General features: G+C 40.5%; 1 protein-coding gene across 1 annotated transcript in view; it reads left to right on the top strand.

Annotated features, from left to right (window-relative positions):
• The window catches only part of LOC112221659 (sodium channel protein type 8 subunit alpha), an 89,543-nt gene that overhangs the window by 16,788 nt on the left and 45,960 nt on the right, over positions 1-26,795 (top strand). The window contains exons 3-6 of the mRNA XM_024383871.2: positions 10,494-10,612; positions 13,620-13,709; positions 14,094-14,222; positions 15,085-15,176. Coding sequence (XP_024239639.1) covers positions 10,494-10,612; positions 13,620-13,709; positions 14,094-14,222; positions 15,085-15,176 — 430 coding nt within the window. The remainder of the gene's footprint in view (positions 1-10,493; positions 10,613-13,619; positions 13,710-14,093; positions 14,223-15,084; positions 15,177-26,795) is intronic.

Genomic DNA, 26,795 nt, shown 5'->3' on the forward strand with positions numbered 1-26,795 from the left:
TGGGGTAACATCTCACTGCAAGAACTGGCAAATCTGGTGCAGTCATTGATCTCCTGATGAAGCTATCCCTTTTCCTTTCTTTCTGTGCTCCCAAATGATCGGAAACACTGGTAAAGTTACCATGTTATTAGCTTGATAACTGAATAAGATGTAAACAAATGGTTAGCCATTAGTAGTTTTAGAACGGTCCGCGACTTGGTTTATGAATGTAAAAGTCGCCAATGCGTTACAGTAATAAAAAACATAGCGCCAGTAATATGGGTCATATATTTTGAACAGTGTGGGCTAGAAACCATCCGGTTTCTCTCTACTAATTAGGGCTGGGAATTTCCAGGGACATCATGATACAAATTATTATCTTCATACTTATGTGCCAATATGATATATGTTGCAATTCTCACGATCCTATACATATTGCTAGACGATACTGCCATTTTATTGTGATTCGATGTTCCAAACAAATTGCTCACTAAATTGCTTGAATCGCTTATCTGCTGCAGAAGGACAATAGAGAACCATGAGAACGCGTTTTGATCAATCACGGTAACAAAAGTGCTGACAACATGTTGGCTCACCATTTAAAAAGAAGATTATCGCGAAGGAGAAATACCAGATTTTTGGCGCAGGTACAGCCGACTAGCGCTAGCTAACGCCAACTACCCAGCAAAACGTTTGTTTAAAGAAAAAGTAATAAATCGTTCTCCCAAATAAATATTCTAGGTCTTACAGCTAAACCTTTAGGAGCGTTTGCGACCAAAATGGTCACACTTTAGAGCCCATCTATAGCTAACCTCTATGGAAGTTATTGTATTGGATGATGTAGAATTATGTTAAATTATATTCTAAAGAGCCCGCGTGCTCTAGTATATGTGTGTTTCACTTACCTCCCTCTCTCTATCTAGTACTGCTGACAGTTATGTAACAAACAAGTTCAGTGCACAAGACAGAAAGTGTTCTGATGAAATGTGAAAAACAGACAGGGCCAGTAGAGGGAAGGCGAGCCAGTTTATAATCCACCGCCCAGCCACTCTGTTCTTGTCTCTCTCTCACATGAATGCAGGGAGGAACGAGATCTATATTTTTCGTCTCTGTTTTAGGTTATGTCTGAAATGCCACCCTTTTCCCTACAAAGTGCACTACTTTTGTCCAGATCCCTATGGGCCCTGGTCAAACGTAGTGTAATATATACAGGATAGGGTGCTATTTTAGACATAACCTCTGTTTTACAACCACTCTCCCTCCCAGCCTTTTATCAACACCCCTCTCAGCTTTCAGCTAACAGGGGAATCTGATTATGGCCAGCATCAAGTCTTGTGCTACTGCCAAAGGGAATGGATCCTCCTTGGCTAAGATTATAGCATCCCTGTACAGCCATGATGTGAAAACAGTTACTGCTTGAAGGGGCAAAAGCTAATGAAAGGGAAGTCATCCTCCCTGGGCTAAGATTCTTCCATCTCTGTAGCCTATCTACAGTTTCCTCAGCTGGAGAGTCGCGTATGGCTTCCGAGAATACTACAGATGGGAGAACACCATGTTATTGCTAGTAGTCATGAGAGACCATGTTATTGCTTTGGGGAATAATAAGGAAATGAAGGAGACACACCAACAGCCTGTGTACGGAGGATGGATGGACAGATGTGAGGAGAATATAATGTGGAGAAAGCTGGTCTGTCTCCCCTCCCCTGACACAGTACTGGCTCTGTTAGAGTGTGTCAAGACTGAGACTGGGAGAGAGAGGGAAGGGCCGGCCAACGAACAGTCTGGCTGGCTGATGGTTGATGATGCAGCACTCTAACTCAGCCTCAGTCTTCTGTGTGGGGGGCTGGGGCTGGGCTATACTGGGACGCTGTTCTGACTCTCTGAGAATACTGATGCGTGTGTTCCCACTCCCAAATGGCACCCTGTCCCCTTTATAGTGCACTACTTTTACCAGGGCACATATAGGGAATAGGATGCCATTTGGGGCGCAGATGAGAATCTTCATTCAAGGGTATCGCACCCTCTGTGTGTAGGTCAGTTTGTCAGAACACCAGGTCAGCCAACCTGGATGCGGGCTGGGTTGTGTTGGGCTGGGGCTAGGGCTAGGGCTGGCCCATGCTATACTGTCCTGGGTTGAGTTGGGGATTGGCCAGGCTGTGCTAGCTAGATTGTGTTTAGCCTCGATTTCCCCATGTCCGTTCTCAACAGCCGAGTGATGAACGAGACAATGCAGTGTGGTAATGCGAGACTAGCTTGTGCCCGGGTGTGGAATTTTGTCACTACCAGCCCAGTTTAATGGGAGAGAGGCTGGAAAGGAAGGCGGGGGGAAATGGAAGACGTGTGCAAGGATGCGTGAAAGAGTGGCATCACTCTCTCTTAGATGCAGCCAAGCCCATGTTATTGAAATGTATTTCGCTGTGAGGAACCTTTGAGGTACACTTAGACTCAATCCCAATAACTCTTCCCTCACCCCTCCCCCTCATTTTTTTTTGTGTCCCTCGAAAACGGAGCAACTAGTGGTAGGGAGAGATAAATAACGCTATGGAATAGTACATCGCTACAATAGTCACTTGCGAACAGCAGAAGCGGCTAGGATAGCCTACCACACAATTCATTGACGACGTGCCTTGTGTTTTTCACATTGCCTATACTGGCGGCAGTAACAGCTTTCCTTCCTATTTGTCATGCAAAATGCATACTAACCATATGGGCAACATATACTATATATACAAAAGTATGTGGACACCCCTTCAAATTTGTGGATTTGGCTATTTCAGCCACAACCTTTCTGACAGGTGTATAATATCGAGCACACAGCCATGCAATCTCCATAGGAAAACATTTGCAGTAAAATGGCCTAACTGCAGAGCTCAGTGACTTTCAACTTGGCACCATCATATAATGCCACCTTTCCAACAAGTAAGTTTATCAAATTTCTGCCCTGCTAGAGCTGATTGAGTCAACTGTAAGTGCTGTTATTGTGAAGTGGAAACCTCTAGGACCAACAATGGCAAGGCCACACAAGCTCAGAGAACAGGACTGCTGAGTCCTGAAGCGCGTAGCATGTAAAAATCATCTGTTCTCAATTGCAACAATCACTACCGAGTTCCAAACTGCCTCTGGAAGCAACGTCAGCACATTAACTGTTCATCGGGAGCTTCATGAAATTGGTATCCATGGCCGAACAGCTGCACACAAGATCACTATGCGCAATGCCAAGCGTCGGCTAGAATGGTGTAAAGTTCGCCGCCATTGAACTCTGGAACAGTGGAAACGTGTTCTCTGAAGTGATGAATCACGCTTCACCATCTGGCAGTCCAACGAACGAATCTGGGTTTGGCCGATGCCTGGAGAAAGCTACCTGCCTCAATGCATAGTGCGAACTGTAAAGTTTGGTGGTTGGAGGAGGAATAATGGTCTGGGGCTATTTTTCATGGTTCGGGCTAGGTTCTTTAGTTCCAGTGAAGGGAAATCTTAACGCTACTGCATACAATGACATTCTAGATTCTTCTGTGCTTCCAACTTTGTGGCAACAGTTTGGGAAGACCCGTTCCTGTTTCATCATCACAATGGCCCTGTGCACAAAGGTCCATACAGAAATGGTTTGTTGAGATCAGTGTGGAAGAACTTGACTGGTCTGCACAGAGCCCTGACCTCAACTCTATTGAACACCTTTGGGAGGAATTGGGATGTAGACTGCGAGCCAATATCAATTAGTGCCCGACCTCACTAATATTCCAACATTTTCTGGAAAGCCTCCCCAGAAGAGTGGAGGCTGCTTGTTCAAAGTAGAGTAGTACTGAATCAGGACATTCCATAATAGCAGTTTGACATGTAACAGTCGCTTTCCTTTCACTCATTTTCTGCCATTTCTTGGGAATGAATGATTAACCAGTGGAACCAATAAAAAATTAAAACCACTGTTCTGAACTAATAAACTCATAAAAAAATTAATGTTCTCTCACTGTCAACTGCGTTTATTTTCAGCAAACTTAACATGTGTAAATATTTATATGAACATAACAAGATTCAAAAACTGAGACATAAACTGAACAAGTTCCACAGACATGTGACAAACAGAAATGGAATAATGTGTCCCTGGGGGGGGGGGTCAAAATCAAAACAGTCACTATCTGGTGTGGCCATCAGCTGCATTAAGTACTGCAGTGCATCTCCTCCTCATGGACTGCACCAGATTTGCCAGTTCTTGCTGTGAGATGTTACACCACTCTTCCACCAAGGCACCTGCAAGTTCCCGGACATTTCTTGGGGGAATGGCCCTAGCCCTCACCCTCCGATCCAACAGGTCCCAGACATGCTCAATGGGATTGAGATCCGGGCTCGTCGCTGGCCATGGCAGAACACTGACATTCCTGTCTTGCAGGAAATCACGCACAGAATGAGCAGTATGGCTGGTGGCATTGTCATGTTAGGATGAGCCTGCATGAAGGGTACCACATGAGGGAGGAGGATGTCTTCCCTGTAACGCAGAGCATTGAGATTGCCTGCAATGACAACAAGCTGAGTCCGATGATGCTGTGACACACCGCCCCAGACCATAACGGACCCTCCACCTCCAAATTGATCTCGCTCCATTGTACAGGCCTCGGTGTAACGCTCATTCCTTTGAGGATAAACGTGAATCCGACCATCACTCCAGTGAAGACCAATTTTTGTCAGTCCTGTCTGGTCCAGTAACGATGGGTTTGTGCCCATAGGTGACATTGTTGAGGTTGACGTCTGGTGAGGACCTGCATTACAACAGGCCTACAAGCCTTCAGTGCAGCCTCTCTCAGCCTATTGTGGACAGTCTGGGCACTGATGGAGGGATTATTCATTCCTGGTGTAACTCGGGCAGTTGTTGTTGCCATCCTGTACCTGTCCCGCAGGTGTGGTGTTCGGATGTACCGATCCTGTGCAGGTGTTGTTACACGTGGTCTGCCACTGTGAGGACGATCAACTGTCCATCCTGTCTCCTTGTAGCGCTGTCTTAGGCGTCTCACAGTATGGACATTTTAATTTACTGCCCTGGCCATATCTGCAGTCCTCATGCCTCCTTGCAGCATGCCTAAGGCACGTTCACGCAGGTGAGCAGGGACCCTGGGCATCTTTCTTTTGGTGTTTTTCAGAGTCAGTAGAAAGGCCTCTTAGTGTCCTAAGTTTTCATAACTGTGACCTTAATTGCCTACCATCTGTAAGCTGTTAGTGTCTTAGCGATCGTTCCCACAGGTGCATGTTTTTGGTTCATTGAACAAGCATGGGAAACAGTGTTTAAACCCTTTACAATGAAGATCTGTGTATTTGGATTTTTTTACAAATTATCTTTGAAAGGCAGCGTCCTGAAGTTGCTGAGTTTATTTATACCAAACATTTTAGGGTCTCTACACATATTGGCTGCATTGCTATGCATCCATTGGCATATTTTTTATCCTCCACTTCACAATAAGCAAAAATAGTTAGCAAGTTGACATTACTTCAGCTGCATTGCTTGACAGATATCTTCAATCTCTAATGTTAGCGATAGAAATTCAGACTTTTTTATGAACAGCAAGGCAAGCTTACAAAATTGTTTTATTCAATTTGCAGTAACATTAAATGCTTTAGCTACATTCTTTACATCCACTGTGTTTCACAAGATGGTTTGCTGGTTTGCTCAGGAGTACCTAAAAAATGAATTACAATTCATACAAATGTCAAACACCCATATAGCAAACTAAATGTATATGTAGCTGGCTAATGTTAGCTAGCAAGATAGCATGTAAAATAGTGATTTTCGTAAATAGACGTCATGACGAAAAAATATGCAGAATTGTTTGTCTTCTTTAGCTAATATATACCTCTTAACTGTCATTTTTTCACGATTCCTCATGAAGTTATAATGACTTACAATCATCTATTTTCTGTGACAAATGTCTTTTTTTATAGATTAATAGATTTATTTAAACTATTTTCATAATTCCTTATTCATTGTGATAATGTGTGAGTAACCCTTTTAGAGCGTCCCGCGAATCCATGCTAGAATTTCTTTTTATAGCTCTGGTAAAATAGGTCATTAATTTTTAATGGTTTGAGCTAGAGACAAGTGGTTTCCTGCATTGTAAAGGTGCAACCACTGACACAAAGCCATGCTCCGTTTGTTTCTATCGATGGCAGAGGCTGTGGTACAGCTAAGCCTAATCAGACTTGCCTGTGCTAATGGTTCTCATAGGCAAAGTCAAATTCTACAAATAACTTTGCTTGTTATGCGCTCCCCTCAAATTATACAAATGTAACAACATTTCTGAGCGCATCGGACTTGAAACAACAACGATACAGATGTAACCATGTGCTATTCAATCAGTGTTTCCCCTATGTTAATTTATCAGCGACGGATGGTAAAACATTTAAGTGTTAACTTAAAAACCAGATATAAATTATGTAGAAAAGCTATATTTTGTAAAATAACATAATCTTTGAAAATTAACAATCACCGAAATAGAAACTAGATAGTCAAGGAGAATCTAAAATTATAAAAAATATCATGGCATATCGCCCCCCAATTGATTTAGTTATTATGTTTGAGTCGCTCAGATAGCATATGAACATGGCATAAGCCATGACAGAATTGCAGGAATTTAGCTTTAAAACTCCACATTTTCTTTATAGCCCCATGGCAATTGCTGGAAATGACTGTAGCTTTAAAGTAACTGTCCATTGTTTCCAGATTTCTATGAAATACCACAGCTTTTCTGCGTTTGGATGGTGTGGGCGTACCCCAAAAACAGAATGGTGTGGGTGTATACCAGTCATAAAAAATATGAACGTGTGTAGACTGCTGATTGATGGAGGATGATATCATTCTCTGAGGCAATAGCATTTTTGAAGCGGTCTGTTTTGGCCACACAGGCAGCCCAATTTGGATTTCCCCCCCCCCACTAATTGGTCTTTTGACCAATCAGATCAGCTCCGTAAAAGATTTGATGTGATTGGTCAGAAGACCAATTGGTTCTTTGTCCAATTTATGCTTTGGCCACAAATACGAATATAAGATGAATCAATAAAATGTATTTGGGTATGAGTCAACAAAATATTAAATTTGAAAAGTTCGATTTTCACTGGAAAGTTACTTTAAAACTTCGGAGACTCTGCGATTTGCAATGCCAACTACCAAAATGTTGTCAACGTAAAATTGTGTATTTTCTCAACTTGTCTCATATGTTCCTTCAACTAGAAATTATTATTTGGGCGTCTTCACTAAAAAAGGCTGCGGCGCTAGTTACACACACAGTGCATCACAAACAACTTTAGCATTTTAGCTAATTATCAACGTTGCAACTTTTTACTACTTTTTAACTACTTTGCAACTACTTAACATATTAACTAACACTTCCTCTAACCCTTTAACCTTAACCCTAACCTTAACCCATAGCCCTAACCCCTAGCCTAGCAAACATTAGCCACCTAGCTAACGTTAGCGTTGCCACCTAGCTAATGTTAGCCGCAACAAATTGCCATTTGTAACATCTGCTGTTCTGCAAATTTGTAACATATTGTATGAATTTGGAAGTTGTAAGATATCATTTGAAATGTAATTCGTAACATATCATACGAAATGGATGATGGACATCCACAAATTAATACATACCATATGAAACGTAACATATCATACTAATTAGAGAGTCCCAAATTTATGTTTACTATGTTACGTCTACCTCTGAGTCTATGTTGCATAGAGAGGACCACAATGGAATTTAGGTGAATTAAAAAAACAGAGAGAGGATGCTTGACATATGGAAACTGAGAGAGTGAATGACATAGGGGTGTGGTGGCTGGGTAGTGGATGGATGGATTGATTGATTGAAGAAGAGTTGAATTGAGGATGTAAGCACTAAGCAACTGGCCCGGCTAGTTTAAGAGGTTAAATGGCCACTGCTGTCCTTCGGATGCATATCCTGATGCTGCTGCTACTGCAAACAACCCTCTTCTGCTCTGCCTAGTGCCTGGTGACTGGAGCTACGGTCAATGCTATCAGGGATCCTTGGGACATCCCAATTCTGACGTTAGCCCATTAAAGTTGACATTTAAAACGATAAGGGTCGAGGATATTAGGGTTAGCTAAGAGTTATATGCTTAAGGTTAGGGTAGGGGTTAAGGTTTAGGGTAGCGACATCGCAAAGGATTCCAGATAGCACTAACCCTGGAGCTACATCGTTTGAGCTACTGCTTTCTCTCTCTCTCTCACTCTCTCTCACCTCCCCTCCTCACTCTGACTTTCCTTACCGCTCCTTCACCACTCTCCTTCCTTCCCTCTGCCCCCCCGCCCCTCCCCTCTCTCTCTCTCTACCGAGTCTACTGCTACTACTGCTGCTGCAGTTGCTTCTAGCCTGCCCAGAACCTTTTGGTCTGCCTGTCTCTCTCCCTGTTCCTCTGGATTATAAAATGTTCAGTAGCTTTGCAGCAGTTTGGTCATGCGTTACAAAAAGGTCTCTTGCATGCGGGTGTGTCTGTGTGAGACTGTGTGTTGGTGGTGTGATGTCTGTGTGTTTGTGTGCATATGTGTATTGTGTTTGTTCATAAATGTGTCTCCCCTTACATGTAAGTGCATATGTAGCACAACTTGTGTGTGTGTGTGTGTGCACAAGCAACTGCTTCTTTCCAATGTAATGTCATATTGGTATTCTTGGCATATCTAAATGGCAATTGGTACATGTCCAAGTGTATCACACTACAGCTGGACCTGTGTGGTTGGCTTGTAATGTTCAGAATATATGACAGCCTTAATGCCGCTGCCCCGCTATCCTGACCCATATATATATATATATATATATATATATATATATATGTACACAGTACCAGTCAAAAGTATATATACACAAAAGTTTGGACACACCTCATTCAAGGTTTTCACCCGACCTCAACCCAATTGAGATGGTTTGGGATGAGTTGAACTGCAGAGTGAAGGAAAAGCAGCCAACAAGTGCTCAGCATATGTGGGAACTCCTTCAAGACGGTTGGAAAAGCATTCCAGGTGAAGCTGGTTGAGAGAATGCCAAGAGTGTGCAAAGCTGTCATCAAGGCAAAGTGAGGCTACTTTGAAGAATCTAAAATCTATTTTGATTTGATGAACACTTTTTTGGTTACTACATGATTCCATATGTGTTATTTCATAGTTTTGATGTCTTCACTATTATTCTACAATGTAGAAAAATAGTAAAAATAAAGAAAAACCCTTGAATGAGTAGGTGTGTCCAAACTTTTGACTGATACTGTACATACAGTACAGCTCCAGGAGTTAGCACTGTACTGTAGTTAGCACTGTACTGTACTTAATGACTTACTCAATGATCAATGATCACTCAACCCTGCCTTACTTACATCAGGCTCTGATTTGAATTGCAATCAAATTAAGGTATGCTAGCCATGTGACTGAAACAAGTCAAGTCATATGATTTCCATCCTGTGTCTTGTACAGTATTATTCCCCATAGCACTTATCTATAATAACTGTACAATATTTCAAACATAACTGTCCAGGATGTATACAAAATTGCATGTTAGAGCATGTCAGCTGAGGATGATATAGTGTGCTCGCGGTATATGGCCTCTCTCTCTTTCTTTCTCTCCTCTCCTCTCGTCTCCTCTCTGTGAAAGACTAGATGGGGAGCCCAGTTTGAGGTCTCCCAATGGGGCTGGGACACTCTCTCCTCTCTTCTGTCTTTGGGCTAAAACACTGGTCCGTGGTCTATGCTCTGCAAGGCGTAATGCAGGGAAGCCTTGTCTTGTTAAAAGCACAAGGTTACATATCACTTTTACAAATGCACACAGGGTCTCATTAAAGTTTCATGCAAATTGTCATGTTTTATTGAAACAATTATGAGGTTATCTGCTGAAAGAGGTTGGCCAGCCCCTTCCTCCTCCGTCGGTCCCTCTGCTTGCTTCCACTCCTTTCAAAACCACTACAGCCATCAACGGCAGGCAGGGCAGGACACAATGTAGAGGCAGGAGCTGAAACATTACGACAGGACATTTCTCTACACACTGCACATTTCCCGTTATGATTGGGTGAGAGGGGCTGATGTGTAAAACTCAGAGATTTGAGGCTGCCTCTGCCCTGCATCGAGTTTGCTTGGTGGCCATTTTCAGGATGTTGCATAGTACAGTATTTCAAACCTGTAGTTTACCTATGTTGATCTGATGTTAGATAAAGTGGAGAATTAGAAAATGATAGATTTATGCTTTTTTTTAGTGAAAGGTGATTTTTTTTTTTACACAAAACCAACAGTATATATTCTGGTAGAATAGAATACCGGTATTGGGAATTTTCTGTTGAAATAATAGATGAATGTCTATATTATACATAAAAGTTTGGTATGATGTATGTTGTAGACTTGTGTTTTATCTGACATTTTTGTGAGCACATATGGATGGATGAACCACCTCTAGCTATTTTGGGTGTGCATGCCTTAAATGATTACTTCAATATTTCACTTCTCTGTTTCTCTTGATCCCTTTCTCGTTGTTTCTTTCTCTCCACAGACATTCATAGTGCTAAACAGAGGGAAGACAATCTTCCGCTTTAGTGCCAACCCTGCCTTGTACATCATAAGTCCTTTTAATCTTTTCAGGCGAATAGCTATAAAAATTTTGATACATTCATATCCTTTCAAATGGTGTCCTACCAGGAGAGACAACAGTCTTTCCTGTTCGTTTAGAGTATTCACGTTGATGTTGCTCCTTCTGTTTCTGCTGCATGCTGCTATTACTGTTCATATGGCTGCTGCTTCAGTGTTGGTAGTATAGACTGTATCATGTCATGGGTTGATGTTCAAAATGGCACCCTATTCGCTTTATAGTGCACTATATGGAATAAGCCAGGGTGAAGTTTTTGGATGCACAGTTAGCGCTATAGAGTCTGAAAGCTGCAGATATCAGCAAGGGCAAGACTGTTAAACCACAGTGGGAAAAATACATGGATATGCTCTTTAAATTGAAGATTAAACCACCAATGAGAATGGGTAAATGCCAAAGTAGATGATCCTTAATCTTGGAAAGAGTACATGTATGGTTTTACATTTAATCAATCCTTAACCTGACAACCATAAACCCTCTTACTAAGCCCCCTTGTAGAGGGGCTTCTAAAGTCTTCTAAAAAAGAGGGATTACTTTTTCTTCTTTCCCTTTTTTTGGGAGACTTCTAGTATCTATTAACCCAGGCTAGCACCCAATGATTTCCACAGAAACCTTAGGTAACGTAGACATACCTATGTTTACGCTTACGGAACAGATCAGAGCAGATTGTTAAATTGGGAGACCGGAGGAGTGGAGGGCTAGTGTAAGAGTGACTTCGATAAGAATGCAGGTATTAATCCAGTATTATTCAGTTATAGTGTATTAAGACTTGTTATGATAAATTACCCCCTTATAATGTATTATTTCCTCAGGATGACTCTCAGCTATGGAGAAGGGAAGGGAACTCTGACTAATAATGATGTCACATCCCGTCTTTAGATGTTAAAAGAAGGGATAGCTATTGTCTACCAATATAAGAGTAGGTCAGATGGCTTAGTCCATACATCCTACATCCATCGATCTATTAAGATGATGAAAATAGCACTGAAACTGATCCTCATTCGTGATCCTGACCTGGGCACTGACTTAGACATTATATATCGCTACAGACTCGACAGGTAGATGTATAGACATATCCAGTTACAAAATGTGTATTTGACCCACAGTCCATCCATGCACCCACAAGAGATTGTGCTCGAATACCACAGACAATCTGTTTTGATGTATTACTTTGAGATTTGAGAGTGAAATTAATATGGGGGTTGCTGCTATTTTAACAGTCACACAAATCCAGGCCTCAAAGTCATAAACCTTCTCAGACTAGGAGTGCTGATCTCGAATCAGTTTTAAGTTATAATGAATACAAATATATGGACAGGGAGGACCTGATCTTAGATCAGCACTCATACTGTGAGACATTTTGTGAATACGGGCCTGATGAGTCTTAGTTATTGAAATCCTTGAAATTGTTGGTACTATACGGCCTACTACTTCAAGGTTAATCCTGTCTTGAGAAGTTTGATCGTGATGTCAATCACTTCCGAGATTGGACTTCCCACTCAGCACCAATCACAGCCTGCCATGTGGGTCTGCTGACACATCAGGGTTGCATCTCAATAGTCTAAAGATGTGTCCTCTCCTTGTCTCCTACTGGTCGCTTCTCTTCTCTTTGTCATTAAACCACTAGACAGGTGAGATGTAATTCATTGCTAGATAGACTCCGTTTTGATTTTCACATGGTCTGTTTTGAGATCAGTGTAGATAAAGGAAATGAGATGTAGAGGAGAGGAAGTCACTTTAGAATATTGAAATACATCCCTGATTGCTCTACTGCTGACATTGGAGTTTCCTTCACACTACCACGTTTTTTTCCTGTGGTGAAGCCTTGTTAGTCTTGAAATGTAGAGTGCAGTATGGTTCATGGTTACATCCCAAATGGCACCATTATAGTGCACTATGTTTGACCAGGGCCCACAGGGGTCTATAAAGGCAATAGGGGGCTGTCCACTCCCACCACCTATACATTAGATCAATATTTAATGGGAAATAATGGTTTTAGGGGGAACCTATATGTGACCTGTGGACACACTTAACCCATTGTACTAGTATTTCAGTTAGTGTTAAGTTCATCTACTATGAAAAGTCCATTAGGATATACTTTTAGCTAGATTTGATGTGTTCATTCTTGCCTTTTGCAGATGTATGAATAGTTCTACAAATGTAGGATCTTAATTTGAGCCAGTTTGCTACAGCAGGAACATTATCCTGCAGCAACAGGAAATTATAATTAATTGGACATTTTTTTTGTAGGGGTCGATACATTTTTCATAAGGAAAAATCAAGTCTGAATTTTCAAAATGGAAATGACAAATGTCAGAAGCCTTTTTAATCGTCACATACACGTTTTAAATATTCTGCATTGCAGGAAAGTTCTCCTGCAACAGGGTGATCAGATTAAGATCCTAAATCTGTATTTATAGTATGCAGTAGCATGGTTCAGTAGTACTACAGTAGTAGGATATGGGTCATTCTACAGAAGGGGTGCAAAAAATAATACCATTTGGATCCTATTTTTCCCAAACTTTCAGCAATATATAATTTATACTACTCACACACTTTGCTTGTATTAAATATTTGAAATATTTACCTGAATTCTTTACCTCTCCACTAAATTTGTCGCTACCGAAACATAGTGAAGAAGTAATAGAGAGCCATGCACAGCCACCGCTCAATATAAATAGGTGCATAAACAATGACTTTGTTCTATTTTAATTGAACAATATGTTTGTAATAGCCTTTGGTTGAATTAGAACATACAGTACTTGTATCATGATGTAAATAAATGTCCTAAGTTTGGAGACAACTGTTTTTTAAAATTGTTTTTTTGGGGTTGGGACTGCAATTTGCACCACTTCTGTCGAGTCATCCATATCTCCTATGAGAGAGAGTGAAAAGGGTGTACATAATCTGCATGAACTGAATGGAAAATGACCATCAAACGTAATGTGATAGATAGTAAACTGTTTTGGATGACATTTTTGGGTTTGTTTTCCACTGTGAATCTCTGGACTTTTCCTTAATTCATTTCCTCACTCTTTTCAGCATGATCATTATGTGTACTATTTTGACCAACTGTATATTCATGACTTTTAGTGATCCTCCTGAGTGGTCCAAACAAGTAGAGTAAGTACACGTTTATTATATTTATCTACACAAGTACATAGTAAATACTAGAACAAGTTTATTATGCATGTCTCAACCAACATCAGTTCAATTTTGTCATTGGTGTATTACTAACCGTGCTCAAAAGTCATAGGTTGTGTCTGAAATCTTTCTCGCCTACTACTTACTAAAACTACATACTGTGTAATAAAATTAAATCCTGCCAATTAGGCCATACTCATTTCCAACATACTATAAAACGGTCTATTTAGAACGCAATTTGGGTATTCAGATGACGCCTTAGTGTTTTACCAGTGCATCATTTCAACAAATAAAAACTCTTTGTTGTTCATGGATTTGATAAATTGCTAATTCTGATCATGCTTCTATGCTTCTGTCTTCCAGGTACACGTTCACAGGGATTTATACGTTTGAATCTCTTGTAAAAATTGTCGCTCGAGGATTCTGTATAGATGGGTTTACATTCCTAAGGGATCCATGGAACTGGCTGGATTTCATGGTCATTTCTATGGCGTAAGTATCAGACTCATACCTACCTGTTCCTTCTTATAAGAAATACTTAGCATTATTACTGTGTGAGATCATTGAGTAGAGCATAAATACATCTCAAGTTATTTTTACTGTCCAGTCTTTCTTTCTTTCCCTTTACTTTGGGAAAGAGTGGTTCAATCAGGTGTTTACAGAAAGGTTCCTGACTGTTCCTGTATACTTCCTTATCTCTCCCCCATTCTCTCTCTCTCTCTCTCTCTCTCTCTCTCTCAATCTCCATTTTTCTATCTCAATTTGCTCTCACCATGTTGAATTTGACATGATATAGATGTATATAGATGTATAGTTACTAATACATGACATTTTTTACAAACTAACTATAACACTAACTATTTATAACTATATACTACCATGTTTTTGATGATACGTAGAACTAGTTCAGCGACTTGGGCTTTGAATATCTTAAACATCAAGAAGTGCTTCTGTTGAACCACTACATTTGTGATTGTATCTGTGTGTAAATAACAAGAGTTTGTAACTTTGATTTGATTCTGCAGGTATATAACAGAGTTTGTAAACCTAGGCAATGTCTCAGCTCTGCGCACGTTCAGAGTGTTGAGGGCATTGAAAACTATTTCTGTAATTCCAGGTAAGACAGGATGGGGGAATGGGGGTTTGGTCCATTGGGTCAGTGTTAGGTGTATTGTGGGTTGTGTTTTTTCTTTCCTTTTTCCTTTCCTCCCCTTCAGTGGACAGGCTCTGTGAGTGGCGTCGTGGTTACTTCCTGGTTCGGTGCGTGCGTAGCGTGCGTGGTGGTGTTGTGGTGCTCTTGCGTGTGGTTTTGTCATTGGTGTTTGTTTGTGTGTGATCCTTCCCCTGTTTACAGATATATAACAGAGTTTGTGGACCTGGGCAATGTCTCTGCGCTGAGAACATTCAGAGTTCTCCGAGCATTGAAAACTATCTCTGTCATACCAGGTGAGATTCAGTTTAAACACTAAGGCTGATACTTATATCTCACCCTTTTACTTTTCTTATACTCACTATTATTATAATTTGTAAGCAACAAAAAAAAGATTTGGAAATAATAATCATTTTTATTTTATTTTTTTCCAAAATTATCAAAAATGGTACTAATACATTTTTGATAGGCTTTGCAGTCTACTCCAGGGCCCTCCAACGTGTCTGCACTCTCTTCTACTAAAACTCTCATCCTAAATAAGGCTCTAGTTTCCAAGGCAGCTGTGGTTCTCCTCAGAAATTGCTGTAAGCCGCTGCTAATGGCTATTATAAAGAAAAGGACACTGACAGTACCAGTCCGATAGCATATCACTAGAATATAACCAGAGACAAAGTCAAATATATATGTTGATTATATATGGGATACATTTTTCTTTAGCTTAACATAAGGAATAGCTTATAGTTAACCAACCTTTACTAATTCGCTGTACTATACACTTTGTCGAAGACAGTTGAGCTCATCAGCTACAGTAAAGCTCATCCATAGTACTTTCACCATTGGATAAAGCCTCAAGGTTTTTTTGGAAGATGAAGATAATTATTCATATAATATAAAAATAACTTGATAATTGGCTTGGAAGAAAATATTCAATTAACAAAAATCCATTTACATTATTTATTACAAAGGATGGAAATTTCCGAATTTTACTCTATGTATCCGACTTGAAGAAGAAAGCTAGAGTATGTTGACGTCAAGTTGAGAGCTGACATAGCTCTTAGCGACAGCCCACAGAATATATCCAGAAACATATATATAGAGAGTTAGACCAGGTTTTAGAACGGCCTCATGTTAGCCTCCATATAGAACTGTACTCTTGAATTGTTGGTGTTGATGTAACAATACGAGAGCACCTCCGACAAATGACCTATGAAATGACCCACTGTAAACAAGCAAAACAGAGCCTGCGAATTGAACAGACTTTCTTAGTGATTAGCATTCTGGATAACGTGTTGTATCTTCAACAAATTGCATATCTGCTTTCACGTCTTAATAGGTTTTGAAAACTATCCGAAATAAACAGCCTCCCAAGTGGCGCAGTGGTCTAAGGCGTCACTACAGACCCATGTTCGATTCCGGGCTGTGTCACAACCAGCTGTTGAGAGTCCGGTAGGGCGGCGCACAATTGGCCCAGCGTTGCCCGGGTTAGGGGAGTGCTTTACTTGGCTCATCGCGGTCTAGCAACTCCTTGTGACGGGCAGGGTGCCTCCAGGCTGACTTCGGTCGTCAGTTAAACGGTGTTTCCTCCGACATATTGGTGCGGCTGACTTCCGGGTTGGACGGGTGTTAAGAAGTGCGGTTTGGCAGGTCATGTTTCGGAGGACACATGACTCGACCTTCGCCTCTCCCCAGCCCGTTTGGGGAGTTGAAAGATAAGATCGCAATTGGATATCACGAAATTGTGGATAAAAAAGGGCAAAATACAAAAGAAAAAAGAGAAATGTAAAAAATAAACAGCACAAATGGAAGAATTAATAATCACTTAATAATCGCTATGGAGGAAAAAGTGGCGTCTCGGAACGTATGGCTGTGAACTCTCTATATATATGGCTGTGAACTCTCTATATATATGGCTGTGAACTCTCTATATATATGGCTGTGAACTCTCTATATATATGGCTGTGAACTCTCTATATATATGGCTGTGAACTCTCTATATATATGGCTGTGAACTCTCTATATATATGGCTGTGAACTCTCTATATATATGGCTGTGAATATATCTATTATTGATGAAGACTGCCAAGCCTAGTTTGTGGACATATTTTATGCTGCATGATGCTTTTTAGTCACTTGCTTTACAGTATTAGGCTTCCAAGAAGCTTGGCTGATATCAAAATGGCATTGAAATCGTTTGTTTTTCCAGTTTTCGGTTGCTGTTTTGTTTATTTTGATGATACATTTTTAGAAATAATACTTGACAAGAAAGTAGAACACGAGCATATTTTCTGCTGATATTCTAAAGCGTTGTAGAATGCTGATGGGGGGACTGAATGACCCACTAACCTTTAATTGAGTCAACTAATACGGTACCTACAGTACATACAGTACCAGTCAAAAGTTTGGACACACACTCATTCAAGGGTTTTTCTTTATTTTACTATTTTTCTGTTTGTAGAATAATAGTGAAGACATCAAAACTATGAAATAGCACAAATGGAATCATGTAGTAACCAAAAAAGTGTTAAACAAATCCAAATATATTTTAGATTTGAGGTTCTTCAAAGTAGCCACCCTTTGCCTTGATGACAGCTTTGCACACTCTTGGCATTCTCTCAACCAGCTTCATGAGGTAGTCACCTGGAATGCATTTCAATTAACAGCTGTGCCTTGTTAAAAGTTAATTTGTGGGATTTCTTTCCTTCTTAAGGAAAAGTTGTGTTGTGACAAGTTAGGGAGGTATACAGAAGATAGCCCTATTTGGTAAAAGACCAAGTCCATATTATGGCAAGAACAGCTCAAATATGCAAAGAGAAATGACATTCCATCATTACTTTAAGACATGAAGGTCAGTCAATCTTGAAAATGTCAAGAACTTTGAAAGTTTGATCAAGTGCAAAAACCATCAAGCGCTATGATGAATCTGCCTCTCATGAGGACCGACATAGGAAAGGAAGACACAGAGTTACCTCTGCTGCAGAGAATAAGTTCATTAGAGTTAACTGCACCTCAGATTGCAGCCCAAATAAATTATTCACGGAGTTCAAGTAACAGACACATCTCAACATCAACCGTTTAGGGGAGACTGTGTGAATCAGGCCTTCATGGTTGAATTGCTGCAAAGAAACCACTACTAAAGGACACCAATAATAACAAGATACTTACTGGGGCCAAGAAACACGAGCAATGGACATTAGACTGGTGGAAATCTGTCAATTGGTCTGGAGTCCAAATTTGAGATTTTTGGTTCCAACTGCCGTGTTTTTGTGAGATGCAGAGTAGGTTAACGGATGAGCTCTGCATGTGTGGTTCCCACAGTGAAGCATGGAGGAGGAGGTGTGATGGTTTGGGGGTGCTTTGCTGGTGACACTGTCAGTGATTTATTTAGAATTCAAGGCACACTTAACCAGCATGGCTAGCACAGCGTTCTGCACCGATAAGGCATCACATCTGGTTTGCGCTTAGTGGGACTATCATTTGTTTTTCAACAGGACAATGACCCAACACACCTCCAGGCTGTGTAAAGGCTATTTGACAAAGAAGGCGGGTGATGGAGTGCTGCATCAGATGACCTGGCCTCCACAATCACCCGACCTCAACCCAATTGAGATGGTTTGGGATGAGTTGGACCGCAGTGTGAAGGAAAAGCAGCCAACAAGTGCTAAGCATATGTGGGAACTCCTTCAAGACTGTTGGAAAAGCATTCCAGGTGAAGCTGGTTGAGAGAATGCCAAGAGTGTGCAAAAGCTGTCATCAAACCAAAGGGTGGCTACTTTGAAGAATCTAAAATATATTTGGATTTGTTTAACACTTTTTTGGTTACTATATGATTCCAAATGTGTTGTTTCATAGTTGTGATGTCTTCGCTATTATTCTACAATGTAGAAAATAGTAAAAATAAAGAAAAACCCTTGAATGAGTGTGTGTGTCTGAACTTTTGACTGGTACTGTATATGATATGATATATGAAGGATGGTCAAATGTGGTTCTTTATCCTCAGCACACAAAGCTGGGCAAAACTGGTTGAAATTACCTAATGATAACTTCATGCTGAAATGACATCATGATGACCTGTTTCTGGTTGTAATGATGTAATTTTAACCTGTTTACTCACTGGGTTATTGTTCTTCTCACAGAAAAGAGTATCTGCTGTTTTCTCTTATTTTGATGGAACATTTTTGGGGGAATCTGTTGTATTGCCAACTCAGGTGATGTTGAAGCAGTGAGGTGACAAAAATAAACAAATATTGATCTCAGATTAATTTAAAGTAAACGCTGTCTGGATAATAGTCAATGGCCGTGTCCGAAGTTTCGCCTACCACTTACTAAAACTACTTAATGTGTGCTAATCATACTACATACTTTTTTAGAAAGTACTGTGTAGTAAAAATGTATGCAGTAAAAAGAAATATCAACATACTAGACTCATAGATAGCTTGTGGTGCATACTCGAAAAAGCAAAATTTGGTAAGAATTAAGTATGTGATGATGGGTATGCTTAGGCAAACAAACTATGAAGGGAAATAAGTGGCTACTGTTAACACAGATTTTGTTGCTTCATAAAATATATATTTTTAGAAAAGCAGTGTTTTCCCCCTCTGTTGAGTTAAAATTAGTGTATTGAATTATATTTTATTTATATATTTTTTTGTAGTTAACTCTTAAAAACTAAAGTCTACACTGTAACGCAAAACTGTAAATTATACGGTAATATTTTGTATTATCAACAGTAAAATACGTTTTATTGCAGAATACTGTAAATTATGGTGCATTGTGGGAAAATGTTGTGGCCTGGGAAATAATTGCTGTATTTTGAATGGTTCTGTAATTTCACCCCACAGAATACAGTACAGTACCGTATTTTCACAGTGCCAAAAACCTTTTGACCGCTAGTGTTTTTACTGATGCATTAACATATTTTGTATCGTGCCTTGTAAGAGGCTATATTTGTTGCACCGTTAAGTGAGAATGCTGTACCAATTTAATTCGTATGTGGTTACAGTGCCCCATCAATTAAATATTTACAGTGGACAGATTGGAGTCGCAGCGTCTTAAACCTTAAATGGTTGAGCATTTTGCCATGTCCTTTTGGTTTGTTTTCCCTGTAGTCGCTGCAAGTTTGGAAGCCTTTGTTAAGGCCTCTAGAAGTGCAGTTGATATAAAACACCAAATATTCATTAATATGCTGTAATGTTTGTAAACACTTGATTTAGCAGCCTACCCGCTTGCACCAATCCCTTGTAATTACAGTAAAATACTGTCATTACACAGTACTTGCTTTGATACCATGTAATATGAAATACCAATTTACTGCTAAATTCATGGTAACCCCTGTACAGTGTTGGTATCTTATTTGAATCAAATATTGAAACAAAATGGCATCACACGTTACTATACAGTGCCATTGGGAAAGTATTCAGACCTCTTGACTTTTTTCCACATTTTGTTAGGCTACTGCCTTATTCTAAAATGTATTAAATGTTTTTTTCCTCTCATCAGTCTACACACAATACCCCATAATGACAAAGCAAAAACAGTTTTTTAGACATTTTGCTCATTTATAAAAAAATATGACATTTACATAAGTGTTCCGTCCCTTTACTCAGTACTTTGTTGAAGCACCTTTGGCAGTGACTACAGCCTCAAGTCTTCTTGGGTATGACACTACAAGCTTGGCACACCTGTATTTGGGGAGTTTCTCCCATTCTTTGCAGATCCTCTCAAGCTCTGTCTTCTTGGATGGAGAGCGTTGCTGCACTGCTATTTTCAGGTCTCTCCAGAGATCGGGTTCAAGTCTGAGTTCTGGCTGGGCCATTCAAGGACATTCAGAGACTTGTCCCGAAGCCACTCCTGCGTTGTCTTGGCTGTGTGCTTAGGGTTGTTGTCCTGTTGGAAGGTGAACCTTCGCCCCAGTCTGAGGTCCTGAGTACTCTGGAGCAGGTATTCATCAAGGATCTCGATCCTGACTAGTCTCCCATTCCCTGCCACTGAAAAACATCCCCACAGCATGATGCTGCCACCACCATGCTTCACCGTATGGATGGTGCCAGGTATCCTCCAGACCTGATGCTTGGCATTCAGGCCAAAGAGTTGGTTTCATCAGACCAGAGAATCTTGTTTCTCATTGTCTGAGAGTCTTTAGGTGCCTTTTTGGCAAACTCTAAGCAGGCTGTCATGTGCCTTTTGCTGAGGAGTGGCTTTCGTTTGGTCGCTCTACCATAAAGGCCTGATTGATGGAGTGCTGCAGAGATGGTTGTCCTTCTGGAAGGTTCTCCCATCTCCACAACTCTGGAGCTCTGTCAGAGTGACCATCAAGTTCTTGGTCACCTCCCGGACCAATGCCCTTCTCCCCCGTATGCTCAGTTTGACTGGGTGGACAGCTCTAGAAAGAGTGGTGGTGGTTCCAAACTTCTTCCATTTAAGAATAATGGAGGCCCATGTGTTCTTGGGGATCTTCAATGCTGCAGACATTTTTTTGGTACCCTTCCCCAGATCTGTGCCTCGACACAAACCTGTCTCGGTGCTCTACGGACAATTCCTTTGACCTCATGGCTTGGTTTTCGCTCTGGCATGCAATGTCAACTGACAGGTGTGTGCCTTTCCAAATCATGTCCAATCAATTTAATTTACCACAGGTGGACTACAATCAAGTTGTAGAAACATCTCAAGGATGATCAATGTTAACAGGATGCACCTGAGCGCAATTTCGAGTCTCATAGCAAAGGATCTGAATACTTATGTCAATAAAATTTTAAAAAATGTTTTAGCTTTGTCATTATGAGGTTTTGTGTGTAGATTGCTGAGGATCTTTTTTTTATTTCATCCATTTTAGAATAAGGCTGTAACGTAACAAAATGTTGGAAAAGTCAATAGGTCTGAACACTTTCCCGAAGGCACTGTATATATATCCTCACTATGATGAGGCTTTGGGTGTAAGGTGCCTCCTTTCATTTCTGCACCAAATAATGTCCCAAAAAATGTATGTACCATATACTTGCATTTGATTGCTCCAATCATACTCACCTTAAATTGTACTGCTTTATTAAATTAGTAAATTATAAATGTTTAGGCTCCCCTAATGGTATATATATATAACTTATTTAGATTATACATTAGTTTTTCTTAAATTATTAAATATGAAATACATTTACCTCAAAATTGTTTTGCTGGAATGACTTTTAGTTTTTGTTTCGAGGAGAAATATTAGATTATTAGTTGAGCAAGAAGTTTGGCAGCCAGGGAAAGTGTCCCAAGTAAAATTGGTGACATAAAGTGGTTTCTGTGAGAATTATAGGCAGGGGGTTAGATAGCCCACGTTCGTCCTTAGAATGCATCATCTAATATTGTTTTCCACCATTCCATAATTTTGGTATAGCGTGTCCTCTTATCTGATTATCAGATGACTATCAGCTGTTGTCAAATACACGTGGGTATGAAAAGACAATTCTCTTCCTCAATAGCATGAAAAGCCGAAAAGATTATGACCTCCTGGCATTTAAAGCATAGCATTTTCTTTTAAACTTTATATACTAAAAAACATTATATTCGCATATTCGCATGCTTAATATTTAGACCGCAAGTATGGGTATTCGGGCAAGGCCATTAAGAATAAATAGATTTTATTATGTATGAAGTAAATTCACGCAGGAGCGTCACTGAGAATATAGCAAAAATGGTTTCTTATTATGTCAACGATATATTGATTAGGTGCATGACGCCTTATTAGTGGTCCATTTTTTTGCCACTAGTCGGCATCGTAGTGGTTTCATTTTTTGGTGCATTCAAGACAACTGGGGAATCTGGAAAAAACTATGAAAAATTGTGTCGTCAGTGATCTCTTCATGTCAGAGAGGTCGTGACTCTAGGAAGATGCCAGAGTTTCCGATTTGTAATTCCAAGTTGAATGACAGTTTTAAAAAAAAATCGTAGTCTGAGCTCGTTTTTTTCAGAGTTCCCAGTTCTATTGAATGCACTGATGTCAGAGTTCTGAGATTTCCTTGTTCCGAGTTCTGAGTTCCGAGCTGTCTTGAACACACCATAAGATGGGAGCATATTATAGAATGAGAGGCAAAGCCTGTTGTACCACTAGTGCAGGCTTGGTCTAAACCAAAAATGGGCCCTGGGTATGTTGAGAGGTGAGTCGCGAGTTATGAGAATACATCTATAATCACACCCTATTTTGTTCTTAATTTGGGTTGTTGGATGACAATTTGGGTCACCGATGTTCAATTTCACATTTGCGTCTCGAGCTGAAAAGGTTTAAATACCCCTAAAGTAAAGAGTCAACAGAAGCCCCTCAGGGGTTTCGGTTCCATGTTTGAGGGGACTTTCTGGTTTCAAGAGTAAGAGACATTCCGTTTCCAGAAATGTTTGGAATCCTCCTGCACTTTATGGACCCATTGCTTCAGCCACTGTGAGTTCTACCTGAGGATGATGCCTGTCCTGAAGGTAAAATAATATGATTCTGTCTTCAGTAAAGCGCTGTAGGTTTGGAGAAAGAGTCTGGCTGTAGTAGGGTTGGGCTAAGAAGGGGTAAGAGTCTGTGCTTCAACCTAACGACAATAAAATACAAGAAAAGAAGAAAGGAAAGGCCACAGAGTGGCAATGGCATTGAATTGTTTCTGTTCAGCCTTGGAGTTTAAATGACCTGCATGTGGTTGGTTTCGATTCCTGCCTGCTTGTGCCTCTGTCCTCTTATCATGGCCCCCTTGTTGTGCTGCTGTGCTTCCTTTCTTTCTTATGGATTTTCACTGTTCTGTTTCGTCCTCCCCCTCTAGTTCAGGTGTAATCCACCATTGGCCCTGCTGGCTAGAAGTGCAAATCTTTTGAAAGGCAAGATACTATAGGTCTCTTCCTGGTTCAATAGTGATATCTCTTCCTGGTTCAATAGTGATATATTACTTCTGTCATATTTTTCTCTGACTAACTGTATAAAGCCATTGAGTGTCTCAATACTGAAGCTCAGAACAGAGGGGGATGGCTCTTTAATATTTCTTGTTCGTTTTGTATTTAAAAATGTGTTGTATGTGTTCAGTTGTTGAAATTTGTCTAAAGTTTGACTGTCTTTAACCAATGAAATGTAAATTTAAGTGGGATTTCTGTGATTATGTTAATGAAACTACTTTCAGTATTCTATTTGCCAAGATTTAATCAAATGTCAGTTTTTCAGCCCACCTTCTTAAAGACAATTTTACCTTTCTGATAGACACTGAGTATAACAAATATTAGGAACACCTTCCTAATATTGAGTTGACCCCCCCCCCAACAAAACCTTTGTCCCTCAGAACAGCCTAAATTTGTTGGGGGTATAGACTCTACAAAGTGTCAAAAGCATTCCACAGGGATGTTGGCCCATGTTCTCTCCAATGCTTCCTACGTTTGTGTCAAGTTGGCTGAATGGTGGAGCATTCTTGATACATAGGGGAAACTTGAGCGTGAAAAACCCAGCAGCGTTGCAATTCTTGACACAAACCTGTGTGCCTGGCACCTAGTACCATACCCCGTTGAAAAGCACTTATATTTTTTGTCTTGCCCATCCACCCTCTGAATGGCACACATACACAATGCATGTGTCAGTTGTCTCAGGGCTTAAACATAATTATTTAACCTGTCTCCTCCCCTTCATCTACACTGATTGAAGTGGATTTAAGAAATTACATCAATAAGGGATCATAGCTTTCACCTGGATTCACCTGGTCAGTCTATGACATGGAAAGAACAGGTGTTCTTAATGTTTTGTATAATCAGTTTACGAAGTGCATTCGGGAAAGTATTCAGACCCCTTGACTTTTTCCACATTTACCTTTACAGCCTTATTCTAAAATGGATTCAATTGTTTTTTTTACCCTCATCAATCTACAAACAATACCCCATAATGATAAAGCAAAAAACAGTTTTTTAGACATTTTTGCAAATATAAAATTAAAAACTGAGTGCACATTTACATAAGTATTCTGCTCCTTTACTCACTAATGTGTTGAAGCACCTTTGGCAGCAATTACAGCCTCGAGTCTTCTTGGGTATGACACTACAGGCTTGGCACAGCTGTATTTGGGGAGTTTCTCCCAGTCTTCTCTGCAGATCCTCTCAAGCTCTGTCAGGTTGGATGGGGAATGTCGCTTCACATTTATTTTCAGGTCTCTCCAGAGATGTTCGATCGTGTTCAAGTCCAGGCTCTGGCTGGGCCACTCAAGGACATTCAGAGACTTGTCCCGAAGCCACTCCTGCGTTGTCTTAGCTATGTGCTTAGGGTCGTTGTCCTGTTGGAAAGTGAACCTTCGCCCCAGACTGAGGTTCTGAGCACTCTGGAGCAGGTTTTCATCAAGGATCTCTGTACTTTCCTCCGTTCATCTTTCCCTCGATCCTGACTCCCAGTCCATGCAGCTGAAAAACATCCTCACAACATGATGCTGCCACCACCATGCTTCACCGTAAGGATGGTGCCAGGTTTCCTCCAGACGTGACACTTGGCATTAAGGCCAAATAGTTAAATCTTGGTTTCATCAGACCAGAGAATCTTGTTTCTCATGGTCTGAGAGTCTTTTAGGTGCCTTTTGGCATACTCCAAGCGGGGTGTCGAGACTTTTACTGAGGAGTGGCTTCTGTCTGGTCACTCTACCATAAAGGCCTGATTGATGGAGTGCTGCATAGATGGGAGAACCTTCCAGAAGGACATCCATCTCCACAGAGGAACTCTGGAGCTCTGTCAGAGCATTTGTGTCTTGGTCACCTCCCTGACCAATGCCCTTCTCCCCCTGATTGCTCAGTTTGGCCAGGCAGCCAGCTCTAGGACAAGTATTGGCGGTTCCAAACTTCTTCCATTTAAGAATGATGGAGGCCACTGTGTTCTTGGGGACCTTCAATGCTGCAGACATTTTTTGGTACCGTTCCTCAGATCTGTGCCTCGACACAATCCTTTCTCGGAGCTCTACAGACAATTCCTTCGACCTCATAGCTTGGTTTTTGCTCTGACATGCACTGTTAACTGTGGGACCTTATATAAACAGGTGTGTGCCTTTCCAAATCATGTACAATCAACTGAATTCACCACAGGTGGACTCCAATCAAGTTGTAGAAACATCTCAAGGATGATCAATGCTGGAAACAGGATGTACCTGAGCTCAATTTTGAGTCTCATAACAAAGGGTCTGAATATTTATGTAAATAAGATACTTCTGTTTTTTATTTTTAATACATTTGCAAAACTTCCTAAAAACCCTTTTTCGCTTTGTCATTATAGGCTATTGTGTGTAGATTCAGAATAAGGCTGTAACGTAACAAAATGTGGAAAAAGGGAAGGGGTCTGAACACTTTCCGAATGCTCTTTACATAACATATAACATATTTTAAACTGGGTGGTTTGAGCCCTGAATGCTGATTGGCAGACATCCGTGGTATATCAGACTGTATACCAGGGGTATGACAAAACATTTTTACTGCTGTAACTACATTGGTAACCCATTTATAATAGTAATAAGGCACCTCGGGGGTTTGTGATATATGGCCAATGTACCACGGCTAAGGGCTGTGTCCAGGCACTCTGCGTTGCGTCGTGCTTAAGAACAGCCCTTAGCCATGGTATATTGGCCATATACCACACACCCCCAGGCCTTAATGCTAAAATACAAACTGTGTATTATACTGATAACATTTACATTCGTATTGTATGTGATTAAATACCCAGCTCAAGCATTAGGTTTTAATATGCGTATTATAAAGGCTGCTCAGAACAATCCATTCCCTTCAAACAATATACTGTTAGTTGAATACTGTCTGATGAAGGAATGGCCTTAAAACAGACAGGATAGTACAGTACAGTACTGTAGCTATAGCATCTTTAAAAAATTGCAGTCACCTTGTTTGGGAACTTCAAGACACTTCAAGTATACACACCTTCTGCATCACCTCTTGGTTTGTGC

This window comes from Oncorhynchus tshawytscha, linkage group LG22 (genome assembly GCF_018296145.1).
Source record: "Oncorhynchus tshawytscha isolate Ot180627B linkage group LG22, Otsh_v2.0, whole genome shotgun sequence".
In the NCBI taxonomy this organism is placed as follows: Eukaryota; Metazoa; Chordata; class Actinopteri; order Salmoniformes; family Salmonidae; genus Oncorhynchus; species Oncorhynchus tshawytscha.